Source organism: Scyliorhinus canicula, chromosome 15 (genome assembly GCF_902713615.1).
Source record: "Scyliorhinus canicula chromosome 15, sScyCan1.1, whole genome shotgun sequence".
Lineage (NCBI taxonomy): Eukaryota > Metazoa > Chordata > Chondrichthyes > Carcharhiniformes > Scyliorhinidae > Scyliorhinus > Scyliorhinus canicula.
Window position 1 is genome coordinate 96,056,047 of NC_052160.1, and position 17,488 is coordinate 96,073,534.

General features: G+C 46.7%; 1 protein-coding gene across 2 annotated transcripts in view; it reads left to right on the forward strand.

Moving 5' to 3' along the window:
- Positions 1–663: 663 nt before the first annotated feature.
- Positions 664–17,488, forward strand: part of LOC119978564 (probable tubulin polyglutamylase TTLL1) — a 75,983-nt gene continuing 59,158 nt past the window's right edge. Inside the window, exons 1-2 of one of the 2 annotated variants that reach the window (XM_038820297.1) lie at positions 664–950; positions 11,861–12,069. In XM_038820297.1, the coding sequence (XP_038676225.1) occupies positions 838–950; positions 11,861–12,069 (322 nt within the window). In that variant the 5' untranslated portion in view covers positions 664–837. Of the gene's footprint in view, positions 967–11,860; positions 12,070–17,488 lie in introns of both variants that reach the window. The other variant, XM_038820298.1, reaches the window with a different exon arrangement.

Consider the following 17,488-nt stretch of genomic DNA (forward strand, 5'->3'; position numbering starts at 1 on the left):
TTCTTGCAGTCTCGGGCCAAGCAGTTGCTATACCAGGCTGCAATGCAGCCAGGTAGGATGCTTTCTATGGTGCATCTGTAAAAATTGATAAGAGTCAGTGTGGACATGCCGAATTTCCTTAGTTTCCTGAGGAAGTATGTGCGCTGTTGTGCTTTCTTGGTGGTAGCGTCAACATGGGTGGACCAGGACAAGTCTTTGGTGATGGGCACCCCTAGGAATTTGAAGCTGTCAATCATCTCCATCTCCGCCCGTTGATGCAGACAGGGGTGTGTACAGTGCTTTGCCTCCTGAAATCAAAGACCAGCTCTTTAGTTTTACTGGCATTGAAGGTTAGATTGTTGCCATTGCACCACTCCACTAAGTTCTCAATCTCTCTCCTGTATTCTGACTCACCTTTGTTCGAGAAACATGCACAGTCACTCTATTCGATCATAACTCTTACACAATAAACCCTTGTTGACAGCTCTGAGCTTCACCTGAACACCGGTTTACACCTGGGCAGGAGGAGTCGCTGGTCGCTATGGGAGGCACCTTGCGCTCTCTCACGCGACATAGCGGGATGTCAAAGTGGGCGACAACCGTCAAAGAAAAACTACAAGTCCCATGAGGCTAGGCGGGCGCGCATGCGCCTGCCGTCCAATCGGGCAAGGAGGGACGCACTTGGCTGCGCGTGCGCACCGACCCGAGCAGTGGGCCGGCCCTGGAGGCTTCGCCGCCCATTCTCCTCGGTTTGGCTGAGGTGAGTTGTCAGATTGCCTTGTCTCATGGTCACGCCGTCCGACATCTCGTGCCCTGTTATTTAACTGGATTTCATATTTTCCTCACTTCCTTGGACCTATGGCCGGGAAAGTAAAATGGGCGACAGACATCGAGAAATCGGTGCTGGTAAATAATTTTGAGAAGAGGGGCTGGAGTCAGATAGCCACTGATGAAGACTGGAACTTCTACTGGTGAGTGAAGCACAAGGTACTGCTTTGTGATTTTAATTAAGTTGTCATTTGTCCAGTACTTTGTCGTGAGATTTTATAAAAATAAATTTGCTGCTAACCTGATGGGTGGGATCTGCTGTCCTCTGGACCATCCATTTGCCTCTGAGTGCTTAACATGGTTACCGTTCAGGATGAATTCCACCTTCATACTGTAGCAGCATGTCAGACCTTCAGGTTATCTGTCTTTCTATCATCTGTACCTTTCTCTTTGCTGTCAGCAGCTCTTTGCTTTATTTGTCTATGTCGGTTTTTTTTTGCTCTTTGCACACTACCGTTCATGAGTTTCTGTTATTTTCTTTATGGCTGCATTCACACAACAGGTTTAACATTGATGTGGAGTCTTTTCAGCTCTGCACTGATGCAAAGTCTGAATGAATTGTAAATCAGATTTTGAGGTCTGATATGAATCAAAACAAAGCAGTGCAATTAGTGTGGAGGATAGTTCACATAATTAAACAAAATACTAAACATTATTTTGTGAGGGCCAAGAAGAATCCAGCACGAGTTGAAAGATAGAAAGAAATAACATTTATTTACAATAATATATATATATATATATATACAACAGCAGAAGCAACTCTCTTGCTGCTCACTCTCCTCTAGCTGGTTCTAAACTGGTCAGCATTATTTATGCAGGGAATCTGCTAATGATTTCTCCGTCCCCCTCATTGGGGAAGCTCATACTGCCAAAGGATTGTGGGATTGCCATTAGTCCCCAGCCAGTGGTAAGTAGGCAGGTTATAACATCCCTGTCCCCCAAAGTCCAAGGAATCCACCAAAGACCCTGGCGAAGGAGGCTGTTGGAATCGTTTTGCCGCAAGCCGGACACCATTTGCACGAGGTGCTGGATCGGGCTGCGTGCAACGAGACGGAGAACGGCGCTTCCGTGATGAACGGCGTAACAGTTGTACATCCACAGCCCGTGGGCCTCAGGACTCCCCCTCTGAGGCGTCCTGTGTCTCCATCTCAGAGTCGGGAGTCCGCTGCCTCCGTCATCTCAGCGTCTCTATCTCCACGCCGTTCTGCGCACGCTTTGAGTGCGGCACTAGAGGAAGATTGGGAGGAATACTTTGCAGTGTCTGGTCTCTGTGGCTGTAGAAATGAGCTCCGGGGGCGGGGAATCTTTGGAAGGGATAGTCTTCTGGACCGAACGTGGTCTACATGCTTGCACTGGAGACAGCCCTGGCCTTGCACCTGGTAAGAGATAGGGCCTGTTTGGCGAAAGATTACGCCAGGGACCCACTGGGCACCACCAGCAAAATTCTAACGAACACTGGGTCACCGGGCGCAGACTACCGAATCGGCTGATGCCGTGAAAAACCATGTCCCTGCCATTCCTGTGTGCGCCGTACTTTTGCGCCAATGTCTGGGAAAACCATGCTAAGGCGGGTGCGAAGTCTCCGGCGCATTTGGAGTTCTGCGGGAGCTACCCCAGTCACTGCATGTGGGGTGGTTCTATATGAAAACAAAAAACGAGCCAGTCTTGTTCCATCGACCCGGAAGACTGCTTCTTTCGGCCTCGTTTGAATGTCTGCACTGCGCGCTCCGCCAACACATTTGAAGCCAGGTGGTATGGGGCGGTGCGGATATGGCGTATGCCGTTCAACTTCATGAACCTTGCAAATTCCTCACTTGTGAACGGAGTGCCGTTGTCCATGACCAGCACCTCTGGGAGGCCATGCGTACTGAAAGACAAACGCATCTTCTTGATTGTTGCGCAGGACGTTGTGCCTACCATCTTATGCACCTCTAACCATTTAGACTGGGCATCAATTAATAGAAGGAACATGGATCCTTGAAAAGGGCCGGCGAAATCCGCATGCAAGCGCGCCCAAGGCCGCCCTGGCCATTCCCAGTGATGTAGGGGCGCAGCTGGCGGAAACTTCTGATGCTCCTGGCAAATGGAGCAGTTTTGGACCACCTTCTCAATGTCGGTATTGAGGCCTGTCCACCAGACACCACTCCAGGCCAACATTTTCATTTTGGTCACACCCGGATGCCCATTGTGCAAGTCTCTCAGTATCAGCTCCTGTCCTTTCTCCGGGACAATCACATGTGTCCCCCACAAGCGGATACTGTCTTCCGCTAAATTCTGACAGCTTGGAGGAAAATGCCTGCAACTCGCCTGGGAACTGTCTATGCTGCCCACCATACAGGACTATGTGCCGAACCTTTGGCAGGACCGGGTCCACTCACGGATCTGTGATGCCATGACAGGCAAGGCGTACATAAAATCTTTGGTTGCAACCACCTCCCTGGTTGTGGGGGTCGACATGGGGCCGGTCGATAAAGGCAATCAGCTCAGTGTGTTGGTATTCGCTATCTGGGTTCCTGGTTTGTGCTCCAGAGGATACTCGTAGGCAGCGAGTAACAAAGCCCAGCGTTGGATCTGGGCGGTATTGGCTTATCTTCTCGGAAAAGTCCCAGCAGAGGCTTATGATCAGTCACGATAGTGAAGTGGCGGCCATACACGTACTGATGGAAGTGTTTCACCGCAAAGACCACCGCCAGGCCCCCCTTCTCGATCTGCGCGGATTTCTTTTCCGCTGCAGTCAATGTGCGGGAGGCGAAAGCTGTCAGCTGCTTGGCCCCGTTCTCCCATCTTGTGGGACAGGACGGTCCCAATACCATACGGGGATGCATCACATGTGATGAGCAAAGGCTTTCCAGGATCATAGTGGGTTAGTAACCCAGATGACGACAATTGTTGTTTTACCCGCTGGAAAGCGGTTTCTTGCGGCTGACTCCAAACCCAGGTGTGATTCTTCTTTAGCAGAAGGTGCAATGGGGCCAGCGTAGTTAGCAGATTGGGGAGGAACTTCCCGTAATAGTTTACGATGCCGAGAAAAGAATGAAGATGCAATGTTGTCAGTCGGGGCGGGGGCCTGTTGAATTGGGGTGGGGGCCTGTTGAATTGCGACGGGGTGCAAACCTTCGCGGTCCACTCGAGAACTCGGGCAGATTACTTCCTTCGTCTGAAAGACGACGTAAACGGACTCCAGCCTCCGAAAAGCGTCTTAAGGACAGCCTCCAAATTTTCCAAATGTTCCCTCTCCGACGTCCCTGTAATCAAAACGTCATCTATGTAGACAGCGACACACGGTAAACCTCTCAAAATGCCCACCATGATGCGTTGAAAAATAGCGCAGGAAAAGGATACCCCAAAGGGCAACTGTGTATATTCATACAGGCCCCGGTGTGTATTAATCATTACATATGGCCGGGAGGCAGGGTCCAGCTCCAACTGTAGGTAGGCATGACTCGTTTCTAATTTTGTGAATGAGAGTCCGCCTGCAAGCTTCACGTAGAGATCCTCTATGCGAGGCATTGGATATCGGTCGAGCTGGGAAGCCGTATTCACTAAGTTTATAGTCGCCCCACAAGCGAACTGTGGCATCTGGCTTCTTCACCAGGTACAATTGGTGCTGCCCAGTCAGCGAAACGGACGGGCCTGATAATACCCAAAGTCTCCAAACGAGTGAGCTCCCCTTCTACCTTCTCGAGCAAGGCGTAAGGCACCTGGTGCGCCCGGAAATAGCATGGCGTGTATCCTGGTTCGACTTGGATACTGGCTGCGGCCCCTTTTATTTTCCCAAAACCGGGCTAGAATACATCTGGGTACCGTCCTAGCCACTCAATCAACCCTCTAGAAACTGTTTGGAGGATGTGCTGCCACTGCAGCCGCAAATGGCGCAACCAGTCCTGACCCAACAGGCTGGGCCCGTGGTTGCGCACCACGATAAGTGGGAAATGCCCCTCCTGGCGTCCATGAACAACAGGGGTCATCGTAGTTCCTGCAATGTCGCATGGTTCCCCCGTATTTCTGGCCTGTGTGTCGGTTAATGTAAGGGTCTGTATACCCTGTTTGATGCGGTCGAATGTCCTCTGGGCGATCATGGAGACTGCTGCGCCAGTGTCCAACTCCATCTCAAGCGGGTGACCATTGACCCATACTGTCACCTTAATGGGACCCAATGGGGAGCTACCACACAATGCAGCTGCAGATAGTCGTCCTCCGTCTCCACGTCCTCGGGAGTATTCGCTGCAGGTTCATCCAAATGAAGGCACGGCCCCTGGGCTGGCTCCAGTTTCTGTCGGAACTACAGCGCCTCTGGCGCCCCAGGACCGGCGTCCGCGACGGGGTTAGCGGCCACAAGTCTGACACCGACATGGCTCCTCATCCATTGTTTCTGGAGAAGGCTCCCTTCGGGGAGGAATGTCCGACGGCCACTGGCGTCGATCCGGACGTTGCTTCACCCAAGGTACCGCAGGGGTGCGAGGGGACACTTGGACGGAAGAGGTTGCACCCCAAGGCGTGCACCTCCATTCCCTGTAGCTCCTGTACTCCCCATTCTGCTCTCTCGGGATAATAGTATTTGAATGGCCTGTTGAAAAGTCAATGTTGGCTCAGCTAACAACTTTCTCTGGGTGGCCGCATTGTTAATACCTTAAACCAAACGGTCGCGTAACATTTCTGACAAGGTCTCCCCATAGTCACAGTACTCCGAAATCCTGTGTAGCCTGGATAGAAACTCGGCAAGAGATTCTCCTGGGATCCTCTCAGCGGTAGTAAACCGGTAACGCTGGACTGTCGTGGACGGGGTTGGGTTAAAATGTTGCCCCACTAAGTTCACCAATTGTTTTGGTGTCTGGCGCAGTTGGGGTACGTAAGACTCCTAATCATCCCAAACGTATGCGGGCCGCAGGCAGTGAGCAATATGACCACCTGGCCCTCGTTTTCGGTGATGTTGTTTGCCCGGAAATAGTAACGCATCCGTTGTGCGTACTGGTTCCACCTTTCCAGCGCAACATCAAAAACATCCAAATGTCCATACAGAGGCATGGTGCAATAGAAAACAACTTCCAACCTGTATCCAACAAAAAATCCAGGGAGGTGGCTTCAGCAGTGTAGACAGCTATTCACTTTAACCCTCGTCGCCAGTTTTGTGAGGGCCACGAAGAATCCAGCACGAGTTGAAAGATAGAAAGAAATAACATTTATTTGCAATAACATATATATACACAACAGCAGCAACTCCCTTGCTGCTCACTCTCCTCTAGCTGGTTCCAAACTGGCCGCCTTTATTTATGCAGGGAATCTGCTAATGATTTATCCGCTCCCCTCATTGGGGACGCTCATACTCCCAAAGGATTGTGGGATTGCCATTAGTCCCCAGCCAGTGATAAGCAGGCAGGTTATAAGACATTACTCTTGCCACAACCACCATTCTGGATGTTTGTCACTTTGCTGATCAATATTTTTTAAAACAAAGGACAAAGAAGAATGTTTGCAAATAGAAGTTATCTTTAGAAGATCTTCCCTTCCAGGGAACCTCATTCTGCTTCACCAGTCGTGTCCATGATATGCCCCTCACGACAGGAGAAATATAAACCCTGGCTTTTTCCTCCTAATTCCATCCATCTTGATAAACCTTTTCCATCTACCCTCACTTCCAATAACATACAAAGAGTTTATGGATATCTTTCTTATTAAGATTGAACCTCTATGTTTAGCTGTCTCCGCTATCTTTCTCTCTTTTCCTCACCCATAAAATCAAACCTCCTTCCAGGTTCCCGTTTTCCCTACACTTGAACCTCTCTCTCACGCTGTTGCTTACTCATTTGTATTTCTTCCTCTGATTTCTCAATTTCACCTTTCAAAATCACCTTGGCCATGATATTCTCCTACGTCCATTCCCATCTAACTGCTAACTTCCCACCTCCTCTTCCTGATTCCCATACTAAACTTTTCAAAGTAAACACCCTCGACCCATCTCACTGTGAAAACTCTTGCTCCATCACCAGATTCTCTTCCTATCCAAGGTCCTCTTTTTTAAATTTTTTTTCTCAGAAGTCTTTCCCACAACTCTCTGAATCTCTCTAATTCGGTTCCAACCCTGGCACAACAACTAAACATTGAAACAAAAGTTCACTATGACTTAGTTTAATGATGGTGCATTATTTACTCTCAATCTCTTTGATCTTTCTTCAGCCTTTGAAGTGCTCCTGCTTCTCCAAAGACCACTGTTTCATTCTGAAGCTCAGTGGAACTTCCCTTGCTTGATTCAACACTTATCGGTGTGATTGTGGCCACAACATCTGCAGTGGCTTATCTTTATTCACTGGAGTGTATCCTTGACACTCTTCTCATCCTCATTTACATGTTTCCCATTAGTGACCACCTCCACCAACATGAGGATCATTGGCATTATATAACATGCTTGTTCCTATTTTATATGATGTCCAGGAAACTGGGTGGGAAGGGACAGGTATTTGCAGCTGCATTGGGTTACTTTTGATGACCTAAAGTCACGAAGGATAGTGAGAACACAGGTATTTAGCTTCTCAGATTGCTTTTCAGTAACTTACAGAAATTAAAATGGGACAGAACATTTCTGATTTTTGAAATGGTGGATTTTAAATGCTTTATTTTTCATCCATGCTGATGGGGGATCCAATCACACATGCACCCCCCAATGAACTTTGCAAGTTGAACTCAGCTAGTTACCATAGCATGGAGGAATATGAGAGAATGGATGTAATTTTTTTTAAAATTTAGAGTACCCAATTCATTTTTCCAATTACGGAGGAATTTAGCTTGGCCAATCCACCTACTCTGCACATCTTTGGGTTGTGGGGGTGAAACCCACGCAGACAAGGGGAGAATGTGCTAACTCCACACAGTGACCCAGAGCCGGGATCGAACCTGGAACCTCGGCGCTGTGAGGCAGCAGGGTTAATCCACTGCACCACTGTGCTGCCCTAATGGACGTAATTTTAATGAAGGAGAGAGCAAAAAAGTTGAATGCTACAGTAAAATATTTGAATGCTCTGCTTGTTGTGGTACATAGTGACACAGAGAAAATAGGAGCTGGAGTCAGACCAATAAAGTACAGAATCAGTTTCTTGTCAGTGCTGAGTTACCCGATCTTGGCTTCTGATTCTATCCAGTGACTTGTTTTGGAAAGTGAATCTGTTTATTGTTCAAATTTTGGCAATGTCTATTGCCTACATGTGTATGGCCTGTATAGTAGTAGTAGTACAAAGAACACCAAAGTACAGCACAGGAACAGGCCCTTTGGCCCTCCAAGCCTGTGCCGACCATGCTGTCCGTCTAAACTAAAATCTTCTACACTTCATGAGTCCGTATCCCTTTATTCCCATCCTATTCATGTATTTGTCAAGATGCCCCTTTAACGTCACTACCGTCCCTGCTTCCATCACCTCCGGCAGCAAGTTCCAGGCACCCACTACCCTCTGTGTAAAAATACTTGCCTCGTACATCTCCTCCAAACCTTGCCCCTTGCACCTTAAACCTATGCTCCCTAATAATTGACCCCTCTACCCTGGGAAAAAGTCTCTGACTATCCACTCTGTCTATGCCCCTCATAATTTTGTAGACCTCTATCAGGTCGCCCGTCAACCTCCGTTGTTCCAGTGAGAACATACCAAGTTTATTCAACCTCTCCTCATAGCTAATGCCCTCCATACCTGACAACATCCTGGTAAATCTCTTCTGCACCCTCTCTAAAGCCTCCACATCCTTCTGGTAATGTGGCTACCAGAATTGAACACTGTACTCCAGTGTGGTCTAACTAAGGTTCTATACAGCTGCAACATGACTTGCCAATTTTTATCCTCAATGCCCCAGCCAATGAAGGCAAGCATGCCATATGCCTTCATGACTACCTTCTCCACCTTTGTTGCACCTTCCAGTGACCTGTGGACCTGTACACCTAGATCTCTCTGACTGTCAATACTCAAGGGTTCTACCATTCACTATATATTCGCTACCTGTATTAGACCTTCCAAAACGCATTACCTCATATTTGTCTCGATTAAACTCCACCTGCCATCTCTCCGCCCAAGTCTCCAAAAAATCTAAGTCCTGCTGTATCCTCTTGACAGTTCTCATCGCTCTCCGCAATTCCACCAACCTTTGTGTCTTCCACAAACTTATATATCCTACGAAAAGCAAAGGTGCCAGCACTGATTCCTGCGGAACACCACTAGTCACAGCCCTCCAATCAGAAAAGCACTCTTCCATTGCTACTCTCTGCCTTCTATGACCTAGCCAGTTCTGTATCCATCTTGACAGCTCATCTCTGATCCTGTGTGACTTCACCTTTTGTACCAGTCTGCCAGGAGGGACCTTGTCAAAGGCCTTACTGAAGTCCATATAGACAACATCCACTGCCCTACCTGCATCAATTATCTTTGTGACCGCCTCGAAAAACTCATCAAGTTAGTGAGATACGACCTCCCCTTCACAAAACCGTGCTGCCTCTCGCTAATACGACCACTTGCGTCCAAATGGGAGTATATCCTGTCTCGAAGAATTCTCCCCAGTAATTTCCCTACCACTGACTTAAGACTCACCGGCCTGTAGTTCCCTGGATTATCCTTGCTACCCTTCTTAAACAAAGGAACAACATTGGCTATTCTTAGTCCTCCGGGACATCACCTCAAGACAGTGAGGATCCACAGATTTCTGTAAATGATCATACTAAATTTTGCAGTCCAGATGTAATCATCAGTCGAACACCAGATAACTTAAAAGAACCGTTTATTTACCGCGGGGCTGTAGCACAGCTGTGACTCAGAGTTACAGCAAGTGAAAAAGCCAATTAATCTCAGTTACAGTTGACTATATATTCTTACAAAACCCATCACACCTTTCAATCATTAGTGATACAATTAGCCCATTACGCCCCTCCTTTAAGTAATTATTCCCTTCCCATCATTAATAATATAGTTTGTTTCATAGCATATTAATTCTTTATCAAAAAGTCCTAAGGAGTGAAATCTTCCCCCGGCTGTGTTTCGTTCCCACCACAGATTCTCACAGACTGTCAAGGTCGTGATAACGCGTTCTCACAGGAACAATTCATTTCACAAAGCTGGTATACAAACCTGACATTCCATTACCCATCAAGCTCTGATTTAACTTGACCAAACTCTCATTCCATTTCCCATCATGCTCTGATTCTAACTTGAGCCAAACTCTCATCAAGGCATCAGCAATTTCCTCTCTTGCCTCCTTCAATATTCTGAGGTAGATCCCATCAGGCCCTGGGGACTTATCCACCTTAATATTTTTCAAGATGCCCAGCATGACTAAAAATCAGCAATTTTAACTCTATGCTGCCAGTTCACTGGAACTGTATCTCAGCACACACACTGTTTTGAATTTGTCACATGGCTTGTCAAATAGCCAATATTGGATGAGCAAAAATTTCCTCTAATTACCTGTTCAAAATCAATGTCTTCGGACCTCACCGCAAACTCAGCCACCAACTCCACCATTCACCCTGGTTTATCTAAGTCTAGCCCAGACTGTTTGCAAACTTGATATTGTATTTGACTTGAGGTGAACTTCCGATCTCATATCAACTCTCATTACTTCCAACTCCGTAACATTGGCCTACCTCATTCTGTGTCTGCTTATTGCTGTAGAAACTCTGAGCTATGCCTTTGTTACTTTGAGACTTGAATATTCCACTCCTGGTCAGCCTCTCATCTTCCATGCTCCATTATTTTTGTTTTTGGATCGATGCAAAACACTCGTCGATATCCTAACTTGCACCAGTCCTTTTACCCACCATCCTTGTGCATGGCTGCCAGTCCTGTAATGGCTCAATTTTAAAATACTCATCCTCATCACCAGATCCCTCTGTGGTTATCTCTTCTGTGACCTCTTCCAGTTCTACAAACCTCAAAGCTCTGAACTTCACCAATTCTGGCTTCTTGCACATGCTCAATTTCAATAGTTGTACAGTTGGTGGCTGTGTCTATAGTTGGCTCGAAACTCTGGAGCTCCCATTTTTACTGCTTTCCTCTTTTAAAATGCTTCTTAAAACCTACCTCTGGTCGAGATTTTGGCTAAAGGTCGTAATGTCTCCTGATGTAGCTCAGTACTAAATTTTGTTTGATAACAGTAAATCTTCCAAGGGATGTTAAAGATGTTATATAGATGGAAGTAGTTGTAAGAAGGAGGGATGAGGGTTTAATACTATCGAGTCAGCATTTATTGAAGAGAAAAAAAATCTTCCTTAAATTCTTGGACATAAATGACTTTAAAAAAAATACAGTAAGAAGTCTTACAACACCTCTGTGAGACTTGTAAGACTTCTTACTGTGCTCACTCCAGTCCAACGCCGGCATCTCCACATCTTAAAAAAAATAAGCTCACATATTAGTTAGAGAAGAATTTAGCACAATGTTTGAAATATTGCAGCTGTTAATTTTCTTTGTTAAAATTGAGTGGATGCAATAAAAAATTCAGAATGTGTTCAGTAAATCCATAATCTCAAATTCATATTGTAGAATTGGGACCCTGCCTTCTCAATGGAGAAGGATTTTGCGGCACTGGTAAAACACACATTTTAGTGGTCTTTTTTAAATTTTTTAAATTTTTTTATAAATTTAGATTACCCAATTATTTTTTCCAATTAAGGGGCAATTTAGCATGGCCAATCCACCTACTCTGCACATTTTTGGGTTGTGGGGGCGAAACCCACGCAGACACGGGGAGAATGTGCAAACTCCACACAGACAGTGACCCAGAGCCGGGATCGAACCTGGGACCTCAGCGCCGTGAGGCGGTTGTGCTAACCACTAGGCCACCACATTTTAGTGGTCTGATGGTCATTGTTAAACAGCTTTGGTATAGACACATAGGCTTCTCAACTCATTTGGTATGTGGCACAGAGATCCAAGCAAAAAGAATGGGATAGTGAGGAATGTATTAGGAATGTATTAGTAATTGGAAGCATTTTGTATTTTTGAGAAGCGAATGTTGACTTAAATGTCCTCAAAGTTGTATATTTAAAACAAATATAATGGCTACTGTTGCACTTCCTTTCTGTTAGGATGAGCGTACAGACAATTCGAAATGTTTTCAGCATTGAAAATGGCTACCGTCTGAACGATGACCAAATTGTGAACCATTTTCCAAATCATTATGAGCTGACACGGAAGGACCTCATGGTGAAGAATATCAAGCGCTATCGGCGAGAGCTGGAAAGAGAAGCAAGCCCACTTGTGGAGAAAGATGAAAATGGGAAATATGTTCATTTAGGTAAATGGAGAAACCTTAAATGTGATAGCAGGAATTCGTTCAGATTAATGAGAATATTTCCACCCAAGATGTAAATAAGGCTGTCATCCAATATATTTTGGTATTCTCTGTTATTTGATTACATTAGTTTAATATAGTCATTATTATTGCTCCACTACCCTACATGTTGGGTGCGATTCTCTGGCTCCATTGCACCCAGCAAATGATCCCGCTATGTCAGGAGAATTGCAGGAGAGCCCCACAACAGAATTTGCGCTGGACGCAAATCAGTTTCCCGTTCTCCAGGCCCACTCTAGCTGGTATGATCGGGTTCTCACCCAGAAAGGGCAAAAACTTGATCGCAACTTGTTTACATTCATTTTTAGCACATAAGTACGATTAAAATTTAATGTGGCCTTTGGTATTCACCCGACCCCGGCGAGAAGTCACTGGACATGAATCACTTCTTGTCCCTAAAAGCAAGGACCGGGTGCCGGGGACACCGAAGGGGTGTTAATATTAAATTCTTTACCCGTCAGTTTGGCCTCAATAAAAGTCGAGATGGATTCGTAGGTATATTATTATTTATTGTTAACCAACTTGCAAGGTTGACTCGCTCCACAGAGACGCCGAACACACACGGGCGTCTCCTGGGGCTCCCGAAGCAAGTGAGGACAAAAACAAAGAGATCACTGCACATATCATTCAAATGGCATCAAGATTCGCATACAAGCTCCCCATAGGTCATTCTATACACCTCCTGACCTGGCCATATATTCTGACTGGCTCACTTCGCATTCCCCAACCCTGGGCCTCTTATTACCCAGCATCCTTCTCACTATCCTCTGCACGAGGCACCCCTCTCCCCTTCCTGGCCATGCTTTGCTCAATTCCTTTGTTCTCTGTCTGTGAACTCAATACCATCAGACCAGCACTATCATCTACATTATTCTAACTAATAATCCTACAGTCTATCACATTCATCTGTTCAATTCCACATTCCCTCCTTTTATCATTTCATGATAACATATCGGTCCATGCCGTAGTTATGCCCCTCATCTAAAAAAAATTTGTCACTGCATTTCCAATTCCTGTTGCAGCACCCCGTCATCCGCTGCACCCTCGTGGATCCTAACAGCCAAGATTCTAGGGGCATCTAACTGTTCCAGTGCACCCTGCATTTTACCCATCACGCATTTAAGGATAGCCAGGCCCACAAAGATGCAACCGAGTGCCACTGCTAAATACATGGCCATATTTATCAACCAATCCTTCCAACCTCCGAATCCCCAGGTACCCCAAGGTACCCCTTTTAGGGACAAGAGCAACAAGGCTCAAAGAACATCAGCCCACTGGAGGCAAAGTGGTGAGACCGGCCAGTCCAGCAGAAAGCAACCCTCCGACCATCCCCACTGACCACCTATCAGAATGAACAAAATGCAGTCCTGGGTGTAGAGCAGAAACAATAACAGCAGAATCCAACCCCTGTAATCAATTGTGAAATTGTTTGTGTCACAACAGGTCCGATGAAACAGACAATCCCGTCTCACATTGAGAGGTGGACGGTCTGTTCCCAGTGTGAATTCGCTGGTGTGTCCACAGGATAGATAACCGAGTGAATCCCTTCCCACACTGAGAGCAGGTGAACGGCCTCCCCCAGAGTGAACTCACTACCATCAGACCAACACTATCATCTACATTATTCTAACTAATAATCCTACAGTCTATCACATTCATTTGCTCAATTCCACAGGGGGAGCAAGGGGGTGAGTACCCTCTCTAAACTTACCACCATGGTGCCGAGGGGGGTCGTTTAAGGGAGGAGGGATCAGGTGGGGACATGGGCTGGGCTGGAGGAGCTCAGTTGGGTGAACACAGGGGATGGGATTCTGTGATCCTGAGGCTAAGTGTTGGTGCTAAACACAACCTCAGGATCAGCAATTCTGGCCCCTACAGGTTCACGCCGCTCCAGCTGTTGATCCCTCGTCAAATGGGGACCGTAGGATCCGTGCATGCGCAGTGGCTTCCTTCAATGTGCCGACCCCAATGCAGCATTGCGCAGGACTACAGGGGCCCCCAGCCAGAGAGCCCCCCCCCCCCGACCCTTCCACGCTCAGTTCCCAGCGGGACTCAGCTTTTTTTACGACAGGCGCTCGGCGAGAATCGGCGGGCCAGCCGTGTACAGCGGCCCCTGACCGCTCTGCGGAGAATCGTGTGCTGCCGTCGGTGCGGCATGGTGCAATTCACGCTGGTCGCGGGGATTCGCCGGCCCGGCCCGGGCTGAGAGAATCCTGCCCAGGACATCCTGAAGGGGGAGGGTGAACAGCCAGAAGTTGTGGTTAACATAGGTACTTATGACCTTGGCAGGAAGAGTGATGAGGTCCTGCAGAAGGAGTTCAGGGAGTTAGGCAGTAAGCTAAGAAGCAGGACCTCTGGGCTGTAATCTCAGGATTACTCCCTATGCCACGTGCCAGTGAAGCTAGAAATAGGAAGATAGTGCAGCTAGGACATGGCTAAACCAGTGGTGTTGGAGGGAGGGTTACAGATTTCTGGACCATTGGGATCTCTTCCGGGGCAGGTGCGACCTGCACAAGAAGGACGGTTTGCATTTAAACTCGAGGGGCACCAATATCCTGGCTGGAAGGTTTGCTGGTGCCACTCGGGAGGATTTAAACTAATAGTGGGGTGGGAACCAAAGCATTAGTTTAGAAGCTGTCATAATTGAAGGGGAACTAGAGAACAAAAATAATTGAAATTGGCCGGTACGATGTTGTGGACATCACAGAGACGTGGCTGCAAAGGGATCAGGGCTGGGATCTAAATAAACAAGGATATGTGTCCTATCGAAAGGACCGGCAGATGGGCAAAGGAGGTGGGGTTACATTGTTAGTAAGGAATGAAGTTAAATCAATAGCAAGGAACGATATGGAGTTAAAAGGCATAGAATCTCTGTGGGTCGAGTTGAGGAATCGCAAAGGTAAAAAGACCCTGATGGGAGTTATGTACAGGCCTCCTTGGCAGTAGTCAGAATGTAGGGCAGAAAATAAAGCAGGAGATAGAGAAAGCATGTACAAAAGGCAATATCACAGTAATCATGGGCAACTTCAATATGCACGTGGACTGGGAAAATCAGGTTGGTAGTGGATCCCAAGAAAAGGAATTTGTGGAATGTTTAAGGGATTTTTTTTGGAGCAGCTCGTGGTAGAGCCCACTAGGGAACAGGCAATTCTGGATTTGTGATGTGTAATGAGGCAGACTTGATTAGGGATCTTAAGGTGAAGGAACTCTTAGGGAGCAGTGACCACAATATGATAGAATTTACCCTGCAGTTTGAGAGGGAGAAGCTGGAGTCAGATGTAACGGTATTACAATTAAATAAGGGTAACCCCAATGACATGAGGGAGGAGCTGGCCAGAGTTGATTGGAAAAGGAGCCCATCAGGGAAGACAGTGGAACAGCAATCGCAGGAGTTTTGGGGGGTTATTCGCGAGGCACAGCAGAAATTCATTCCAAGCAGGAGGAAACATGCTAAGCGCAGGACAAGGCATCCATGGTTGACGAGGGAAGTCAAGGACAGCATAAAAGCAAAAGAAAAAGCATACAAAGTGGCAAAGATTAATGGGAAGCCAGAGGATTGGAAATCCTTTAAAAGTGAGCAGAGGACAACTAAAAAAGCAATAAGGGGAGAGAAGATGAAATATGAGTGCAAGTTAACTAGTAATATAAAATAAGATAGGAAGAGTTTGTTTCAATATATAAAAGGTAAGAGAGAGGCAAAAATAGACATTGGACGACTGGAAAACGTGGCTGGAGAAGTAATAATAGGAAACAAAGAAATGGCAGACAAACTGAACAGTTACTTTGCATCAGTCTTCACGTTGGAAGACACCAGTGGGATGCCAGAGCTCCAGGAGAATCAAGGGGCAGAGGTAAGTGCAGTGGCCATCGCTAAGATGAAGATTCTGGGGAAACTGAAAGGTCTGAAGGTGGATAAGTCATCTGGACCGGATGGTCTACACCCCAGGGTCCTAAAAGAGATAGCTGAGGAAATTGTGGAGGCATTGGTGGTGATCTTTCAGGAATCACTGGAGGCAGGAAAGGTCCCGGGGGACTGGAAAGGGGCTAATGTAACACCACTGTTTAAGAAGGGAAGGAGGCAGAAGACGGGAAATTATAGGCCGGTTAGCGTGACTTCGGTCATTGGTAAGATTTTAGAGTCTGTTATTAAAGATGAGATTGCGAAGTACTTGGAGGTGCATAGTAAAATAGGACTGAGTCAGCACGGCTTTGTCAAAGGGAGGTCATGTCTGACAAATCCATTACAGTTCTTTGAGGAGGTAACAAGGAAGTTAGACAAAAGAGAACCAGTGGACATGATTTATTTAGATTTCCAGAAGTCCTTTGACAAGGTGCCGCATAGGAGACTGTTAAATAAGTTATGAGCCTATGGTGTTAAGAGTAAGATCCTGGCATGGATAGAGGATTGGTTGACTGGCAGAAGGCAGAGAGTGGGGATAAAGGGATCTTTTTCAGGATGGCAGCCAGTGACTAGTGTTGTGCCTCAGGGGTCTGTGCTTGGACCACAACTTTTTACAATATACAGTAATGATCCGGAAGAAGGAACTGAAAGCAATGTTGCTAAGTTTGCAGGTGGTACAAAGACCTGTAGAGGGACAGGTGGTATTAAGGAAGCAAGGGGGCTGTAGAAGGATTTGGACAAGCTAGGAGAGTGGGCAATGAAGTGGCAAATGAAATACAATGTGGAAAAGTGTAAGGTTATGCACTTGGAAGGAGGAATTTAAGCATAGACTATTTCTAAATGGGGAAATGCTTAGGAAATCAGAAGCACAAAGGGACTTGGGAGTCCTTGTTCACGATTCTTTTAAGGTTTACGTGCAGGTTCAGTCGGCAGTTAAGAAGGCAAATGCAATGTTAGCATTCATGTCAAGAGGGTGAGAATACAAGACCAGGGATGTACTTCTGAGGCTGTATAAGGCTCTGGTCAGACCCCATTTGGAGTATTGTGAGCAGTTTTGGGCCCTGTATCTAAGGCAGGATGTGCTGGCCTTGAAAAGATCCAAAGGAGGTTCACACAATGATCCCTGGAATGAGGAACTTTTCGTATGTGGAATGGTTGTGGACTCTGGGTCTGTACTCATTGGAATTTAGAAGGGTGAGGGGGTTCGTGTTGAAACTTACAGGATACTGCGAGACCTGGATAAAGTGGACGTGGAGAGGATGTTTCCACTTGTAGGAAAAACTAGAACCAGAGACACCGTCTCAGACTAAAGGCACGATCCTTTAAAAAAGAGATGAGGAGGAATTTCTTCAGCCAGAGGGTGATGAATCTGTGGAACCCTGTGTCGCAGAAGGCTGTGGAGACCAAATCACTGAGTGTCTTTAAGACAGAGATAGATTATTGATTAATAAGGGGATCAGG